Source organism: Rhinoderma darwinii, chromosome 3, assembly GCF_050947455.1.
Source record: "Rhinoderma darwinii isolate aRhiDar2 chromosome 3, aRhiDar2.hap1, whole genome shotgun sequence".
NCBI lineage: Eukaryota > Metazoa > Chordata > Amphibia > Anura > Rhinodermatidae > Rhinoderma > Rhinoderma darwinii.
Window position 1 is genome coordinate 234,789,819 of NC_134689.1, and position 19,196 is coordinate 234,809,014.

At 44.1% G+C, this 19,196-nt stretch overlaps 1 protein-coding gene across 1 annotated transcript in view; it reads left to right on the forward strand.

Moving 5' to 3' along the window:
- The window catches only part of LOC142747990 (uncharacterized), a 113,835-nt gene that overhangs the window by 15,562 nt on the left and 79,077 nt on the right, over positions 1–19,196 (forward strand). The window contains exons 6-8 of the mRNA XM_075855103.1: positions 894–955; positions 12,905–13,051; positions 13,144–13,329. Of these exons, the coding sequence (XP_075711218.1) occupies positions 894–955; positions 12,905–13,051; positions 13,144–13,329 (395 nt within the window). The remainder of the gene's footprint in view (positions 1–893; positions 956–12,904; positions 13,052–13,143; positions 13,330–19,196) is intronic.

Below are 19,196 nucleotides of genomic sequence, written 5' to 3' on the forward strand. Positions count from 1 at the left end.
GCCGATCAGTTAACTCTTTCAGCACCCTGGACAGTGACTATCCCCTGACGTCGCCTAGCAACGCTCCCGTAATTACGGGTGCACACACGAAGTCACCCCTAATTACGGGAGCCCCATAGACTTCTATGGGCCTGCCTGTGCCGTAATTACGGCCTAAAATAGGACATGTTTTATATTTTTCAATGGCTCGGGCACCTTCCCGTAAGCATACGGGAGAGGTACCCGTGGCCAATAGAAGTTTATGGGCCCGTGATTACGGGCGTTTTTACGTTCGTGTGCATGGGGCCTTACGCAATGAGAAGCTGAAAAGTAACAAAACTGCTTGCTCATCATGCATTTTAAAATCTGCATCCAAAATCAGCCTTCTTTTGAAGGCAGATTCAGCAATTTGCTGCAAGAAAATCTATGTGGCAAATCCACACGTAATATGCATTATAGACTGCTATTGTTGGGAATTTAGTGATTCCAAGGATGAACGGTGTAACAATGGTTGGATGGCCCCTTTATTTCTAATGATTGACCAGTTTGGGCCATATCTGCTGGGTTTTACACCGATTTTGCTACACTGTTATTAATCTACTTCCTCTATAGTCTACCGCAGGAGCTGGTCACAGCAGGGACAGTAGATGGCTTTAAAAAAGGGTTAGATAATTTCCTAGAACAAAAAAATATTCGCTCCTATGTGTAGAAATTTTTCCTTCCCTTTTCCCGTCCCTTGGTTGAACTTGATGGACATGTCTTTTTTCAGCCGTACTAACTATGGAACTATGGTGTTTGTAAAAAGACAATATGTGACTTCTACATGAAAAACATATTTCATCTGCCTATAAATGTCACACTTTTTATGGTAGTTCGTCAATGTGTGATTTTATTTATTTTTTTACCTAATGTAGGTGTGCTGTGTTGGAGGCTTGCAAGGTACTTTGTTTGGCCATTTGGAAAAGTTATTTTGAAGGTAAGAATGGATGTTTTTTATATTTTTTATTTATTTTGCCTGTCTGTGAACATTGCCAAAAACATGAAAATGCACAGTTTTTTGCAGGCAGAAAAATCGGCCTCAAAATTCCTTCAGGAACTTAAGGCCAGATTTTGACCTGCCTGCACTTTCTTTGCCGAGTTTTTCAGCTGCGGTCAATCAGCGACGCGGGCAAATAACGCTGCGAAAAAACGCTTTCTCTGCCTCCCAGTGATTTCAATGGGAGGTCAGAGATGGAACAGCGGAAAGGAAAGCATGCCGTTTTTTTTTTTTTTTTTTTTTTTTCTGCTCACGAAAAAAAAACTCCTCCACCTCTCAAATCAATGGGACCCGATTTTTGGCCATTTTTTTTTTTTTTTGTCGCGGCATCCAATTTTGGTTTTACATGCAATTTCGATTGATTTAGGCCACTTTTACACGCAAGTATATTGGCCGGTATTTTGCTTCAGTATTTGTAAGGGTATGTGCACACACACTAATTACGGACGTAATTCGGGAGTTTTTGCTGTCAAATGACGGCGCGTAAATAGACGCCCGCGTCAAAGAAGTGACCTGTCACTTCTTGGGGCGTAATTGGAGCCGTTATTCATTGACTCCAATGATTAGCAGCGCCAATTATGTCAAGCGCCTGCACATGCCGTTACTGCTGAAATTACGGGGATGTTTCCTCCTGAAAACATTCCCGTAATTTCAGCCGTTACGGACGCTGTCGTGTGAACATACCCTAAGCCAAAACCAAGATTAGGGCCAAAATACGGAAGAGGTACAAATTTTTCCTTTTTTAATACAACTTATTTAATTTGTTTTTCCCTCTAAATTCATTTTCTACTCCTGGTCTTCGCTTACAAATACTGAGGCCTCATGAGCACGGGCGGCCACGGGCAGCCGGCCGCTTTTGCGAGCCGTGCTGCCATTATAAAGTATAGCAGCACGGCCCGTAAAATGAAAAAATAGAACATGTTCTATTTTTTTTAACGGCACGGGCACCTTCCCGTGAGAAAACGGGAAGGTACCCGTGACTAACAGAAGTCTATGGGCCCGTTATTGCGGGTCGTAATTACGACCCGCAATAACGGGTGTTTTTACGGTCGTGTTCATGAGGCCTGACCAAAATACTGTTGAGTGACTATCCTCAGGGTGACTTATTACACTACTAGATGGTTTTTGCATGGCAACACTCGTTTTGTTAGACCATTGAGCGATTGCATTCACACCCAGCGATTTTGCTCCTCCTTGCAAACAACTTCTCAACTTTCTAGAGTAGTCATCTGCGGGTCTTCATGCATTGAGACTATCATAAGACAGTCACAATTAGTCGAAACTTGTTATATGTATGTGCATTATTAATGTATGTTAAAGAGGCTCTGTCACCAGATTTTGCAACCCCTATCTGCTATTGCAGCAGATAGGCGCTGCAATGTAGATTACAGTAACGTTTTTATTTTTAAAAAACGAGCATTTTTGGCCAAGTTATGACCATTTTTGTATTTATGCAAATGAGGCTTGCAAAAGTACAACTGGACGTGTATTATGTGCGTACATCGGGGTGTTTTTACTTTTTACTAGCTGGGCGTTCTGACGAGAAGTATCATCCACTTCTCTTCAGAACGCCCAGCTTCTGGCAGTGCAGACACAGCTGTGTTCTCGAGAAATCACGCTGTGACGTCACTCACAGGTCCTGCATCGTGTCAGACGAGCGAGGACACATCGGCACCAGAGGCTACAGATGATTCTGCAGCAGCATCGGCGTTTGCAGGTAAGTCGATGTAGCTACTTACCTGCAAACGCTGATGCTGCTGCAGAATCAACTGTAGCCTCTGGTGCCGATGTGTCCTCGCTCGTCTGACACGATGCAGGACCTGTGAGTGACGTCACAGCGTGATCTCTCGAGAACACGGCTGTGTCTGCACTGCCAGAAGCTGGGCGTTCTGAAGAGAAGTGGATGATACTTCTCGTCACAACGCCCAGCTAGTAAAAGAAGTAAAAACGCCCCGATGTACGCACATAATACACGCCCAGTTGTACTTTTACTTTTCAACACGCCCAGTTGTACTTTTGCAAGCCTCATTTGCATAAATACAAAAATGGTCATAACTTGGCCAAAAATGCTCGTTTTTTTAAAATAAAAATGTTACTGTAATCTACATTGCAGCGCCTATCTGCTGCAATAGCAGATAGGGGTTGCAAAATCTGGTGACAGAGCCTCTTTAAGTCCCCCACGTATAAAATTTAAGTGAAGATACAAGTTCAAGTAGGGCTGGGGTAGAACAGACCTAAAATGGTGGCCAGGGCTATTTCTTATGTTTCGGGTAACATACATTCTACGTAATATGAACATATTTATGCCAGAGCACCAAACGCCCATGCAAAATGGGCTTGTCATGCAGAATATCTAACATTTTAAGATGAAAATTGTAAAAACTAACACTGCAAACCGGAATTACATGCCTTGAAACGTGAATGTAATGCCACATGCTATATATTTCCTGAAAGACAGTCTGACAATTGCATTGTTTTAACCTGCTCTTTACAGCCATTTACACCATCATGCAACTTTTGTGACCATTAAGAATAATACAAATTAAAAAAGCCTTAAATCTTGCATTTGCACCTAAAAAATCCAATGCATTCAGAAGCTTACCCACAAAATACACTGTTAAAATAAAAAATCAAGGTGTGTAAAGTTTGTATATACAATGTTGCCCTTCATCTGCAAACTTGATATATAAATAAATAGTACAACCGCTATGAACTGTTAAAATCCAACATTTTTGGAGAAGGCACATAACATGCGGTTTATAAAAATACAGCTAACACCTTCACTCAACTTTTCTTCAAACCGTTATGACTAGTGTGTAATGGTTCTCAATCCAGAAGTGGTCAGGACGGTTGTGTACAAACTGGGTGTAAAATGTTTACATTTTATTAGTGTGCGTTGCAAGGGCCTTGGCCCCCTTCACCGTGTTATAGCCTTCTGTTTGAGGCTTACGTCAGGATGACTCTCGATGTATGCCTGCAACGTATCACAGTATACACTTATACAAGCAGCCCCAACCCCTCTATCCCTCCCCCCCCCAGGCAGATCACTACATGATGCTCTGTCCAGGGAGTCCGGCCCTGAGGAAGCTCCTGGTGTCTCTGCCAAAATATGGACACTGATGTCATGAGCTTCCCCAGGGCAAAAGTCCCCGGACAGAGCACTTCTTCTTCCCAGGTACACCACCTCTGTGGATGGCTGGGCTGCCTACGTCCCTGTTCAAGTATCTTATAAGCCCAAAGACTACAGCCTGCCAGGTCCTGATGACCTATCCTCCTCTGATGTCTCTCAGGTACAGTATTTCCACTGATCCTTTATGTCGAATCGAATGACCACATACAATAATATCGACATTCTATGTGACCTAGAATAGTAGCAAATCTGTGCATTTTTATTTGGATCCAAATAAATACAAGAATAATCCATAACCCAACACTTCACTTATAAATGTTGTTGGCAATTCTATGATCATATCTCCGATACAGTCTTAAAATGGTTGTCACACTTAGGCCCCATGCACACGACAGTATTTTCATCTATCCCGAAATACTGTCCATTAATATGGATCAGTAGGCATCAGTATATATGGAAGGGTGTCCGTAAGTACGGTCCGTATTCCATCCGTATATACGGCTCCTTACCGAAAGAGGGAGGTTGCAAATTATGTCATCAACATGTTGACTAGCAATGCTTCAGTAAATACGGACTGTATACGGATGCACATCAGTAGCCGTCCATATTTACAGAAGCTTCCATAGACTTCTATGGGAGAGTCCTTGCCGTAATTACTGACCAGAATAGGACAGATTCAATTTTTGTTTTTTTCAGCCCGGACACCATCCGTAAAAATACTGAAAGGTGTCCGTGGCCAATAGAAATGAATGAGGCCGGGGGCGTGGCCTAGCGGTGAATGTGAGAGGACTTGTGTGTGACCGGAGCTCCTGCTGTACCCATCCTGTAAGCCCTATATATCCCACTGAATTCTGGGAAAACTTTCTCCCCTGTGCCTTACCTCGATCTGGAGGAGGTGGTGGTGGAGTGCCCGGTCGTGATGACCCGCTCGAAGAAGCAGAAATCGCCGCCGGGGAGTCCCGGGTCCTGCTCCCAAGATGGCGCTGGCGAGAAGGATGGCCGGACTAGAGGCCTCAGGCAGGAAGAAGCAGAGAAGCTGGAGCGGTTCGCCCGTACGCCGAGAGCAGGGGGCGCAGCTGCACTGCAGGGAAAATCGGCAGGAGATCGGCTGTTGGAGGCTCCTCATATGGATCAAGGTATTCCCCTTTGGCAGGGGACGAGGAGGTGTGCGGTGCCATGTGGGCTCAGCCAGGTGCTGGAGGGCAGAGTGGCGCAAGAAAGGGGGAACCCTCATTGAAGGACATTTTTACTGCAGTAAAGCGGAATTCCATGGTCCTCACTGCCTTATCATGCTAGATGGGTGGATTGAAGGAGGACGTTTTGTTACTTTTTGCAGATCATTTCTAAGCAGCGGAACGCACCACTGCTGTGGAGGGGAGAGTATCAGATATGGAGGATGCTATTCCTAACATACAGCTGGATGTACAAGCACATTCTCAGGCTGTGGCTGCCTTACTAGCAAAGACAGACGATATGGAGAATCGGCTAAGACGGAACAATGTTGGCTTAGTGGGGGTTCCGGAACGAGTGGAGGGCACGAATCCGGATGATTTCTTTGAAAAATGGCTGATCGAAACGTTTGGCAGAGAGGAACTGACTCCTCTGTTTGCAGTGGAGAGAGCGCACAGGGTGCCGACCAGACCCGGTCCTCCGGGGAGACCGCCGAGACCCGTTCTCATAAAGATTTTACACTACAAGGATAGAGACAAGATCCTGAGGAAAGCAAGAGAACGTCAAGATATCTCCTTCAATGGGGTGAGAGTATCCTTCTTCCCTGATTTATCTATGGAAGTGCAACGGAAAAGATCGCAATTTGTGGATATAAAGAGGCGCCTCAGGGCTTTGCAAGTTCAATACTCCATGATGTATCCTGCGAGGCTTACAGTATTGGCCCTGGGAACGACTTCATTCTTTGAGACGCCGAGAGAAGCGGTTAGATGGTTGGACAGCCATGCAAGCCAACTGAGACCGGAGGATGCGGAGAGACAACGCTGATCTGGAGTGGACCGGCTGGGACGACGAGGCCGGTGATACGGGACTATGGCAGGTGCTGTAGACTATTGCAAGAACTTGCACTGACGGCCTATTGCTGTGTATGGTTTCCTGGTTGCCTCTCTGGGCCTTTCTGCAGTAAATACTGAGGACTAGGGGAGGGGGGGTTTGTCTATGGACATTGGGGGAAGGAAAATAATATGTTGAAGGGATGGCCTATTTGCAAAGGGCAGTGGGAATAATGGTCAGTTGAGTATGGTGAGTGGTATGCAGGATATGGTATCACTAATTGGGCGGTGATTGCCTGCCGATGCTTGTCATTATGGGCTATTACAGACACTGTCGCCCCGACCCTTTGAAGGGGTAGGTTTATTGGGGTTGTTACAGGGAGTGGGGGGGTAGGGAAGGGGTGGGGGGGAGTTTGACTCAGCCAGTCAGATATGTACAAATACAGCTACAGGGTACGAAGTGTTGGGTTATGTTGAGGGTTGATGGGATCACTTAATTGTCTGTCCTGGTATGTTCGGGGCTTGCGTGACTCCAGGAAACGGCAGGCGGTGTTTGAACTTCTCCAGCAACAGGAGGCACGGGTGGTGATTGGATTACAGGAGACTCATATGACTAGGGACTCTGCCTCCATGATACATAGGGCCTGGATAGGCCATAGTTTTCATTCCTACCACACTACTTATTCCAGGGTGGTGAGTCTTCTCATACATAGGGCAGTAACAATTATTTGTCATTCTTCCTTCCAGGATGGGGAGGGGCGGTATGTAGGGGTACATTGTTCTCTCTATCATTGGGAACGTGTGTTGGTGGTGCTGTATGTTCCTCCTCCCTTTTCAAGTGGGTGTATTAGGAAAGTAGTGGAAGAACTGTCTAGATTCCCGGGGGTGCCTTTACTTTTGATGGGGGATTTTAACGCTGTGATGAATACTGGTATGGATAAATTTGGTACGGTGAGGAGAGTGATAACAGCGTTTGGTCGTCTTATTGCTGAGCTGGGTTGGCGGGATATATGGCGAGATAAGCATTGAAGTCGGTATTAGTACTCATGTGCTTCCTCAACGTATCAGTCTCTCTCCAGGATTGATTTAGTTTTGTGTTCGCCTACAGCCGTACCCTTTGTTGCCCAGATAGAGTACCTGCAGAGAGCTTTATCGGACCATTCTCCTTTGTTAATGAAGGTAGAGACTGAGGGGAGGACAGGGCAGGGTCAGGGGTGCTGGAAGCTCAATGCATTTTGGCTGAAGTTGATAAATAAGATTCTAGACCTAATAAAGGAATATTTTCAGTTCAACTCTGGTACAGTGCCACAGGAGATACTGTGTGACGCAATGAAGGCATGGTTGAGAGGGGTGTTCACCCAGCACATTACGGCGGTAAAAACCAGGTCTAGACAGTTGGGGGACACGTTGGAAAGGGTGGCGGAGACAGAACGGTTGCATATAGCGGATAATACGCCAGATACTTTGAGGAATTGGGTGGAGGCGCAGAGGTTGTCAAAACAGAACTAGTTGGAGAGGGCAGATAACAAGAGGATGTTTCTGAAGCGCCAATATTATGAGCAAGGGGAAACCGGGAGGTTGTTAGCCAAAATGGCACAAGCCCAGCAGGAGAATAATTATATATACACCATAAGGGGGGGAAGGCCAGAGACTGATACAGGAAGGATATTGAAAGTCTTTCAGCAGTTGTATTCAGATTTATATGCCTCGAGAGCCGAGCACACGCCTCAACAGTTGGAGTATCTAGGGGAGGTTTGTCTTCCCAGATTGGGAGGGGAGGAGAGAACGACATTGGAGGAGCCTATTTCTCTGGAGGAGCTCCAGGCAGCCATAGGGATACTAGCAAACGAAAAGGCGCCGGGGCCGGATGGTCTTCCAGTAGAGGTTTTTAAGGAGTATGGGGAGGAGCTAACACCTCAGTTGCTGGTTACTCTGCTGGAAAGTTTTGATAGGGGGCGGCTCCCGGATTCAATGTATGAAGCCACTATAGTGGTTCTGCCTAAGGAGGGTAAGGATATTCAGTTGCCAGAATGCTATAGACCAGTGTCCCTATTGACGGCGGATATTAAAATTATGGCGAAGGTTTTGGCGCTTAGGCTTTCTAGAGTAGAGGCTTTATGCCGTCTAAGTCAACGGCAGTGAATCTGAGACGGTTGTTCTTGAATTTGCAGTGCTTCCGGATAATCCTATGGGGAGAGCCATTCTTTCATTAGATGCTGCTAAAGCGTTCGATTGTGTGGAGTGGGGTTATTTATGGTCAGTCCTGGAGAAAATGGGGTTCGGTCCTAAATTTATATAATGGGTGAGGCTGTTATATGTAGCCCAAACTGCAAGAATAAGGGTGAATGGTGCCTTCGCTGATCGTTTTGCGCTGGCTCGGAACACGCCAGGGCTGTCCCTTGTCACCATTGTTGTTTGCTCTGGCGGTGGAACCATTGGTATGTGCAGTCCGCCAACTTGAAGACATACAGGGGTTCAGATATGGGGGAGTGGAGGAGCGAATTGCATTATATGCGGTTGTTCATGGTGGATACTGAGCACACCCGACCGTTAGTTATGGCCCTGATTAAACGCTTTGGGATATATTCTGGATTACTAATAAATTGGTCAAAATCTGCTCTAATGTTCATGGATCCGGGGGTTATCCAGACTGGGGATGGGGAAGTGGCGATACCGGTGGTCACGGAGTTTAAATATCTGGGGGTTCAGGTGACGGCGAAAGTGCAGGATTATATGTCCCTTAATGTTGTGCCAATGTTAACGAAGATAAAGTCCAAAGTGGAGGCTTGGAACAAGCTCTCACTATCTGCTCTAGGTAGGACTAATTTAATCAAAATGATCCTTATGCCTCAAGTGTTATAAGTCATCCATAATTCCCCGGTTTGGATCCCCAAATATTGGTTTAGGAGGCTGCATAACCTTTTTAGAGACCTAGTGTGGAAACGGGGAGTGCCCAGGATTAAACTGGAGAAGCTGCAATTGCCTAAGGACGATGGGGGCTTGGCTCTGCCCAATGCATGGGTGTATTACTTGCCTGCTCAGTGCCAGCACTTTTGGGGGTGGGAGCGGGAGGAAACCTGGGTGTCCTGTGCTCGGATTCTATCATATCTGGGGGGTGGGGATAATCCACTGGAAGCACAGTTATAAGAGGCTAGCGAGTAATCGACCCACTCTGCTTCTCATACATAAGGTGTGGTGGCAATGTAAGCAATTGATGGAGATAAAAGAATGCAATAAATATACTCCACTTTGGTGGAATCCATATCTGTGGGAATTGTATAAATTGGAAGGGATGCAGGGGTGGGAGCAGCGAGGCATTATAAGACTGAGTCAGTTGTACGAGGGGGACATACTAAAATCCTTTCAGCAACTAAGGGATGGGTTTCAGCTGGATTCCCACCTGTTCTATCAGTATCTGCAGATCCGTCATGCTGTGCAGACACAAGCTGCTAGGGTGGACATGACGATCCATGCAACGGGAGTGTTGGAACATATTGCGAAAGCAGTTACATCACGAGGGTTGATCTCGTTGGTCTATTGCAGGTTACTGTCGGAACATCTGGACGATCTTATGGCACCAGTTAAAGCTAAATGGGAAAGAGATGTGGGTCATATTCCCAAGGACCACTGGGAGGCTGCAAAATATGGGATTACGTGCGGATCCCAGGTGTCCTCGGTGTCCGGAAGAAAAGGCAGATATTTTTCATGTATTTTGGTCTTGCAGGATTTTGGGGGCCCTATGGAAAGATGTCAGAGTTAATGGGACGAGTGTTTGAGGTGCAGATCCCGTTGAATCCCATGGTAATGTTGCTGGGATATGTTGGTGATTTGGAGGGGGATCGGATGACCTGTTTGGCAATCACGAAAATATTGTACCAGGTTAGGAAGGGTATAGCAAAACCCTGGCTGGATGCGAAACCACCCTCGAAGCAAGAAATTATACGTACACTTAACTTTCAGATTTTGATGGAATACAGGATATATTCCAAGAGGGGGTCCAGAAACAATGGGCTAGGTGGATTGATCACTCTGGTTGTGCTTCCTCGACTCCTGGCGCTTCGCTCGGTTGTTCCAGTTTAAAATGTCCTGAAGTTCCAGGGGATAACACTGGCACATGGGGCACGGTAGCATTTCAGTAGGGGGTGGAGGGGTTCCACATTCGGGATCTGATGTACTGACTGGGGTGTGCACAAGGGGAGTTGGAGGGAGGCGGGGAGTTGTAATATGGAGGAGAAGGAGATAGTGTAGGAAAGCCTGTGGCAAGAAGGACGGTTGCGGGGGGAGGGGGAAGTTGGGGGTAGGGTGAATTGTTTTGATGGTAATTCATTCTTGGGTCTTTGAAGCTCTGATTTAACAGCATGTCAGATTGTGTAATGACCTGTAATGATTGGTTATTTGTTTAATAAACTTGAACTGATTAAAAAAAAAAAATGAGACCCCATGCACACGACCGTAAAAACCTCAGTATTTGTGGATACGGTCATGTGCATGGGGCCTTACTATTTTTATCATTCGTGTATGCTTTTTATTAAATTGTTCCCTTCTATCAATATCTTTTAGGCCTTCTTTAGGCAATTCGGAATGCATCAAAAAAATGCTAGTGTTAATAAAATGTAACATGCATTTTTGGTGGCGTTTTTTTTCCATTTGGTGTGATTTAGTACGTGCTACTTTTTTTTTATTTTATTTTTTCCTTTTGTTTTTGTTTTTTCCTGGCGTTTTTTGAAGTCTTTAACCCCTTAATGACCAAGCCATTTTTTATGTCTTTTCCATCGTCTCATTCCAAGAGCTATAACTTCTTTTATTTTTGCGTCGACATAGCTGTATAAGGTCTTGTTTTTTGCGGGACAAGTTGTATTTTTTAATAGCACCATTTTGAGGTACATATTATTATTTGTTTAACTTTTTTAGGGGGGGGGGGGGGGATAGAAAAAACCTGAAATTTGGCCACTCTTTTTCACGTCCTAAATCTATGCCGTTTACCGTGTGGTATAAATAACACAACAATAACTTTATTCAGCGGGTTATTACGATTGTAATGATACCAAATTTGTATAGTTTTTGTATGTTTTACTACTTTTACACAGTAAAAAAATGCTTTTTTTTTTCCAAATTATTTGTTTTTGTGCCTCCATATTTGAAGAGCCATAACTTTTTCATTGTTCTGCCGATGCAGTTGTATGAGGGCTTTTTTTTTTTGCAGGAAGACTTGTAGTTTTTATTGGTACCATTTTGGAGTAGGTGCGACCTTTTGATTACTTATCACATTTCTTTTAAGTCAGGATTCACAGAAATTTTTCCATAGTTTATTTAATTTTTTTACGCCGTTAAGTGCGGGTTAAATAATGTAATTGATCGTCGGGGTCGTTACGGACGTGGCGATACCAAATTATTAACTTATTTCCTTTTATTTTGGTTTTTTAATAGTAAAGCAGTTTGTAAGGGGAAAAAGGTGGGTTTAATTTTTTTTCACTTTTTTTTTACTAGTCCCACTAGGGGACTTTAATATGCGATCATCCGATCGCTATTATAATACACTGCAATACTTTTGTATTGCAGCGTATTACTGCCTGTCCATTTAAACGGACCGGCATCTGCTAGGACATGCCTCCGGCATGACCTAGCATGCATTTACTACAGGCAGACCTGGGGGCCTTTATTAGGCCCCCGACTGCCATTGGAGACACAGACACTCGGCGATCTTATCGCCGGGTGTCAGTGGGATGAGAGGGAGCTCCCTCCCTCTCTCCAAAACCACTCAGATGCGGTGCTCGCTATTGAGCACCGCATCTGAGAGGTTAAACGGGTGAGACCGATACTAATATCGATCTCACACGTTCGAGCAGGGACGCCCCCAGCCCTCAGCTACCTCTGGCAGCTGAGAGCAGGGAGATTTAACGGCTCCCTGCTCTGTTTATTTATCCTGATGCAGTACCGTAAAAAGGCATATGCATCAGAATAAAGCCCATTAGTGGCCACCGTGAAAAGGTGTATTGGCGGTCACTAACGGGTTAAGGCCCTGTTCACTCAGTTCAGAGGCCCTGTTCACACTTTTTAATTTATTTTTTTATTTTTGCAGGCAGAGAAAAAATTAGCCTCAAAATTCCTTCAGGAATTGTGAGGCAGATTTTGACATGCCTGCAATTTCTTGCTGCATTTTTTGCTGTGATCATTGAGCGCCGCGGGCAAAGAAAGTCGCAATGAACCTTCTCTGCTTCCATTGAAATCAATGAGAGGTCAGAGGCGTAACTGCAGAAAGAGCATGCCGCTTTTTTTTTTTTTTCTAAATCAATGAGGCTGTTTCGGGAGTTCTTTCTGGCACTGATTCCAACACTGTTTTCATGTCAAAATCGGCGTAAAAAGAACTTAACTGTGCCAAAGAGAAACCTTTGGTTAAAAACACCATACCCAGATCATGCTGTATTTGAGGTCAGTGGGATTTTATTTATTTTTTTCCCTCCCAAACACCGCAAACCAAAACACAGTTTTGTGTAGTGCATTTTATATTTTACTACAGACGTTACTGTAACATCAGGCCACACTAAAAACACAGCAAAACACTGTCAATCCAGCCGTAAACTGTAGTTTTTGTGAGATTCTAAAACTATCAAGACATTACTTGTATGCCAGCTGTTCAAAAACTAGTGAATTGTCAACCCAGTAAAATGTACATGTATGTTTTAACTACCTATCCTTGAGCCCAAAGTGTTGGCACTTTTGTATAGTAATATTTAGAGTGCTATCTTTTTTTTTATCTAGAGTCCTATAACGCACAATAGAAAATGCTTTGTGAGGTTCTCCAATTGCGAGGCCATACCAGAGGTTGATGAGGTGGAGAAGACTCTGCTTATAGAAAAATGTGAGCGGCTACATGCAGATTCCCAAGGCCCGAAGGTCAACTACTGGGTAAGACTAGCACTTTTAACCATACTGTGCTTACAGCTGATGATACCTTGTTGAAACCACACTTTTGTTTTCTCCCTTTTTGTATCTTCCAGTGGCGTGTCAGCACTTACATTTGGCTCTTCTTGGGGTATCCTGTGCTTGCATTAGTCCATGGGTTTGCCTGCTTCATCTCCTGGATCTTGGTCTTTTTCATCCCAGTGTCAAGGATGAATGGCAGGGTTTTATCCACTGTGCTTCTAATGCCTCCAGAGCATGTTCATATCTGTCAGGAAAACAAGGTGTGTTATGGGCAGTTGTGGATTAAGTGTACCATGGGCCTTGGGCTGTTGACACACAACATGGGCCCCCTCCTTCCCCCTCACACGCAATTGAACCCCACCCAACCCGCTGACACCGTACCAGTCAGTGCCACTAACCTGACGGATACAATACAGCTGCTCTGTATACAGGATATAAAGCAGCTGTATCTCAAAGTAAAAATAATTTTTAATAAGTATTTGGAAAGTTGCAACAAACACACTGAAACACTGTTTTTTTTATTAACTGGTTGCCGACACAAGACTAGTATGCTCGTCCTGAGCGGCAAGCACTTTGCGCATTAGGACGAGCATACTCGTCCTGTGTGACAGCAGTCTCTGCCGTCTCTGTGTGTGCGATCGAGAGCGGGGCAACGGCTGTAATACACAGCCACGGCCCCGCTCTGACAGCGGAGAGGAGAGAAAAATCTTCTCTCCGCTGTTAACCCTTTGAACATTTTTTATAATAAAAAATAAAGTTTTTAAAATATAAGTCCCAAAACATGAAATAATATAGACATCTTTGGTATCGCCACGACCGTAACAACCTGTACAACAAATGTATAACATTTATGATCGGTGTATGGTGTAAAAAAAATAAATATTAAAACTGCTGCGCAACTGCTTCTTTTTCTGCATTTTAATCTAATTAAACATTTATAGAAATTAAACTATTATGTAGGTACCATTTTTTGGTACAAATACATGAAGTACAACTCGTCCCGCAAAAAACAAAGTCTCGTACAACTACGTCGTACAAAAAATAAGAGTTATGAGCGTCGGGATGCAAAGAGGGAAATGTAAAAAAAATTGCTCTGTCCTCAGGGCCAAAATTGGCCGTGTCCTTAAGGGGTTAAAGAAAAAAAATTATATAATAACAAAAAATTGTAACACCTCTTTAACCCCTCCCCTCTTTGGCCACTTTTGACCTTCCTGACAGCCTCATTTTTCAAATCTGCCATGTTTCACTTTATGTGGTAATAACTTTGGAATGCTTTTACCTATCCAAGCGATTCTGAGATTTTCACTTTAAACTTTGTTACTGGCAAAATTTGCTCGATGCATTCAGTATTCAATTGTAAAAAACACCAAAATTTCGCGAAAAATTGCAAAAATGGGCATTTTTCTAAATTTAAATGTATCTGCCTGTAAGACAGGCAGTTATCCGCACAAAATTGTTGCTAATTAACATCCCCCATACTACTTCATCTAGACGGTAGAAAAGAAATGGGTTAGGTGTTTATTAAGGTAACTCGTTTCAGCGCCGGACTGGCGCCTTCATCAGCCCTAATACATGAATTAGGTCTGATGAAGGCGCCAGTCCGGCACTGAAACGTGTTACCTTAATAAATACTTTCAATTTCTTTTCCACCGTTTGGATGAAGTAGCGCTTTTTAACTATATATATATATATATATTAGTATTCAAAAGATAGGCAGCACTCCGCAATAAATGTGAATAAAAGGGTACTTTTATTGCCCCCTGTGCACGGGGCAATAAAAAGTACCCTTTTATTCACATTTATTGCGGAGTGCTGCCTATTTTTTGAATACTATCGAGTTTGGAACGTGGTCTGTTACTGAGGATTTGCACCCACTGTTTGCCGGTGCTGCTGGATCTATTTGTTTGCATGCATATATATATATATATATATATATATATATATATATATATATATACACTACCGTTCAAAAGTTTGGGGTCACCCAGACAATTTTGTGTTTTCCATGAAAACGCACACTTATATTTATCAAATGAGTTGCAAAATGACAAGAAAATATAGTCAAGACATTGACAAGGTTAGAAATAATTTTTATTTGAAATAATTTTCTCCTTCAAACTGTGCTTTTGTCAAGGAATGCTCCATTTGCAGCAATTACAGCATTGCAGACCTTTGGCATTCTAGCTGTTAATTTGCTGAGGTAATCGGGAGACATTTCACCCCATGCTTCCAGAAGCCCCTCCCACAAGTTGGATTGGCTTGATGGGCACTTGCGTACCATACGGTCAAGCTGCTCCCACAACAGCTCTATGGGGTTGAGATCTGGTGACTACTGCGCTGGCCACTCCATTACAGATAGACTATCAGCTGCCTGCTTCTTCCCTAAATAGTTCTTGCATAATTTGGAGGTGTGCTTTGGGTCATTGTCCTGTTGTAGGATGAAATTGGCTCCAATCAAGCGCTGTCCACAGGGTATGGCATGGTGTTGCAAAATGGAGTGATAGCCTTCCTTATTCAAAATCCCTCTTCCAGCATCTTTTCAGTTGTTCTGCGTCTCACAAATGTTCTTCTGTGTGATCCAAACACCTCAAACTTCGATTCGTCTGTCCATAACACTTTTTTCCAATCTTCCTCTGTCCAATGTCTGTATGTTTTTGCCCATATTAATCTTTTCCTTTTTATTAGCCAGTCTCAGATATGGCTTTTTCTTTGCCACTCTGCCCTGAAGGCCAGCATCCCGGAGTCGCCTCTTCACTGTAGACGGTGACACTGGCGTTTTGCGGGTACTATTTAATGAAGCTGCCAGTTGAGGACCTGTGAGGCGTCTATTTCTCACACTAGAGACTCTAATGTACAGTGAAGGAAATAAGTATTTGATCCCTTGCTGATTTTGTAAGTTTGCCCACTGTCAAAGACATGAACAGTCTAGAATTTTTAGGCTAGGTTAATTTTACCTGTGAGAGATAGATTATATATAAAAAAAAACAGAAAATCACATTGTCAAAATTATATATATTTAGTTGCATTGTGCACAGAGAAATAAGTATTTGATCCCTTTGGCAAACAAGACTTAATACTTGGTGGCAAAACCCTTGTTGGCAAGCACAGCAGTCAGATGTTTTTTGTAGTTGATGAGGTTTGCACACATGTTAGATGGGATTTTGGCCCACTCCTCTTTGCAGATCATCTGTAAATCATTAAGATTTCGAGGCTGTCGCTTAGCAACTCGGATCTTCAGCTCCCTCCATAAGTTTTCGATGGGATTAAGGTCTGGAGACTGGCTAGGCCACTCCATGACCTTAATGTGCTTCTTTTTGAGCCACTCCTTTGTTGCCTTGGCTGTATGTTTCGGGTCATTGTCGTGCTGGAAGACCCAGCCACGAGCCATTTTTAATGTCCTGGTGGAGGGAAGGAGGTTGTCGCTCAGGATTTGACGGTACATGGCTCCATCCATTCTCCCATTGATTCGGTGAAGTAGTCCTGTGCCCTTAGCAGAGAAACACCCCCAAGACATAATGTTTCCACCTCCCATGCTGGACGGTGTTCTTTGGGTCATAGGCAGCATTTCTCTTCCTCCAAACATGGGGAGTTTAGTTAATGCCAAAGAACTCAATTTTAGTCTCATCTGACCACAGCACCTTCTCCCAATCACTCTCAGAATCATCCAGATGTTCATTTGCAAACTTCAGACGGGCCTGTACATGTGCCTTGAGCAGGAGGACCTTGCGGGCACTGCAGGATTTTAATCCATTACGGCGTAATGTGTTACCAATGGTTTTCTTGGTGACTGGGGTCCCAGCTGCCTTGAGATCATTAACAAGTTCCCCCCGTGTAGTTTTCGGCTGAGCTCTCACCTTCCTCAGGATCAAGGATACCCCACGAGGTGAGATTTTGCATGGAGCCCCAGATCGATGTCGATTATTTTGTATGTCTTCCATTTTCTTACTATTGCACCAACAGTTTTCTCCTTCTCACCCAGCGTCTTACTTATGGTTTTGTAGCCCATTCCAGCCTTGTGCAGGTCTATGATCTTGTCCCTGACACCCTTAGAAAGCTCTTTGGTCTTGCCCATGTTGTAGAGGTTAGAGTCAGACTGATTAATTGAGTCTGTGGACAGGAGTCTTTTATACAGGTGACCATTTAAGACAGCTGTCTTTAATGCAGGCACCAAGTTGATTTGGAGCGTGTAACTGGTCTGGAGGAGGCTGAACTCATAATGGTTGGTAGGGGATCAAATACTTATTTCTCTGTGCACAATGCAAATAAATATATATAATTTTGACTATGTGATTTTCAGTTTTTTTTTATTTTTATATAATCTATCTCTCACAGGTAACATTAACCTAGCCTAAAAATTCTAGACTGTTCATGTCTTTGACAGTGAGCAAACTTACAAAATCAGCAAGGGATCAAATACTTATTTCCTTCACTGTACTTGTCTTGTTGCTCAGTTGTGCAGCGGGGCCTCCCACGTCTCTTTCTACTCTGGTTAAAGTCTGTTTGTGCTGTCCTCTGAAGGGAGTAGTACACACCGTTGTAGGAAATCTTCAGTTTCTTGGCAATTTCTCGCATGGAATAGCCTTCATTTCTAAGAACAAGAATAGACTGTCGAGTTTCACATGAAAGCTCTTTTTTTTTTTTTTTTTTTTTTCTAGCCATTTTGAGAGTTTAATCGAACCCACAAATGTAATGCTCCAGATTCTCAACTAGCTCAAAGGAAGGTCAGTTTTATAGCTCCTCTAAACAGCAAAACTGTTTACAGCGGTGCTAATATAATTGCACAAGGGTTTTCAAGTGTTTTCTAATCATCCATTAGCCTTCTAACACAGTTAGCAAACACAATGTGTACCATTAGAACACTGGAGTGATGGTTGCTGGAAATGGGCTTCTATGCACCAATGTAGATATTGCATTAAAAAAACAGACGTTTGCAGCTAGAAAAGTCATTTAGCACATTAACAATGTATAGAGTGTATTTCTGATTAATTTAATGTTATCTTCTTTGAAAAAAAACTGCTTTTCTTTCAAAAACAAGGAAATTTCTAAGTGACCCTAAACTTTTGAACTGTGTGTGTGGTATGTATGTATGTATATATTCAGAAACTAAGCGGCACAGCGGTCACCTGAGCGCTTCTGCCACTTTGTTTTAGTGATCAATGGGGGTCTAATCGCTCGGACCCCCACAGTTTAGAATTTTAGACATGCCAATGAAATGTCAGAAGTTCTGAAAAACCTCTGTTACACTTTTTAAAGGGGTTTTCCCATGAGGGACATTTATGACATATCCTGTCCGATAGATGCAAGTCCCACCTGTGGGACCCGCACCCATCTCTAGAACCAGGCCCCCTAAACATCATTCTACCTCTTTCTGCTCTCTCTGCCTCCCAGCCACTTCATGGACTTTCCGTAACTCTCATAGTAGTGAATAGCAGTTACAGAAGCAGCGTATCATGCGAGCTACGCTGTTTTCGTAACTCCCGACCATGAAGTCAGGAAGGGGCCGGGAGGCAGCGAGAGCAGAAAGAGGTAGAACTTGGTTTAGGGGGCCCGTTCGAGATAGGTGCGGGTCCCAGAGGTGGGAGCCACATCTGTCTGACGTTTATGACCTAAAATAACTGCTGAGGGCTGTATGGGGGAGATTATATTGCAAGGGGAGGTCAGATTGTCTGACTGACTGCTGAGGGCTCTATAGGAGGTTTGAGTGTCTGACTCTGACGTGTGTGTGTGTGTGTGTGTGTGTGTGTGTGTGGGGGGGGGGGGGGGGGTAAAGACTTGGGGCTCTATGGGAAGGGGGGAATTATACTGAAAGGAGGGGGTCTAACCTTAGAAGTGACTGCCGAGGACTCTGAAGGGGGGAATAATCCTCCCCCATTCCCCCCCCCCATAGAGCCCTCAGTACTTACTATACAGCAGGGGGGGGGGTTGAGCGTCTGAGTGCTCTATTGGGGGATATTATTATCCCCCAATAGAGTCCTCTGCAGTGAGTTAGGTGGACCCCCCCCCCCCCATATAACCCTTACCTAGCGTCGGCCGATCAGTTTAAAGTTTTGGCTGTGGAAGGAGGCGAGTACCACACTAACCTCACAGCATGACCACCACCCTGCTTTCCTGTTGGTCTCTGGCGGTG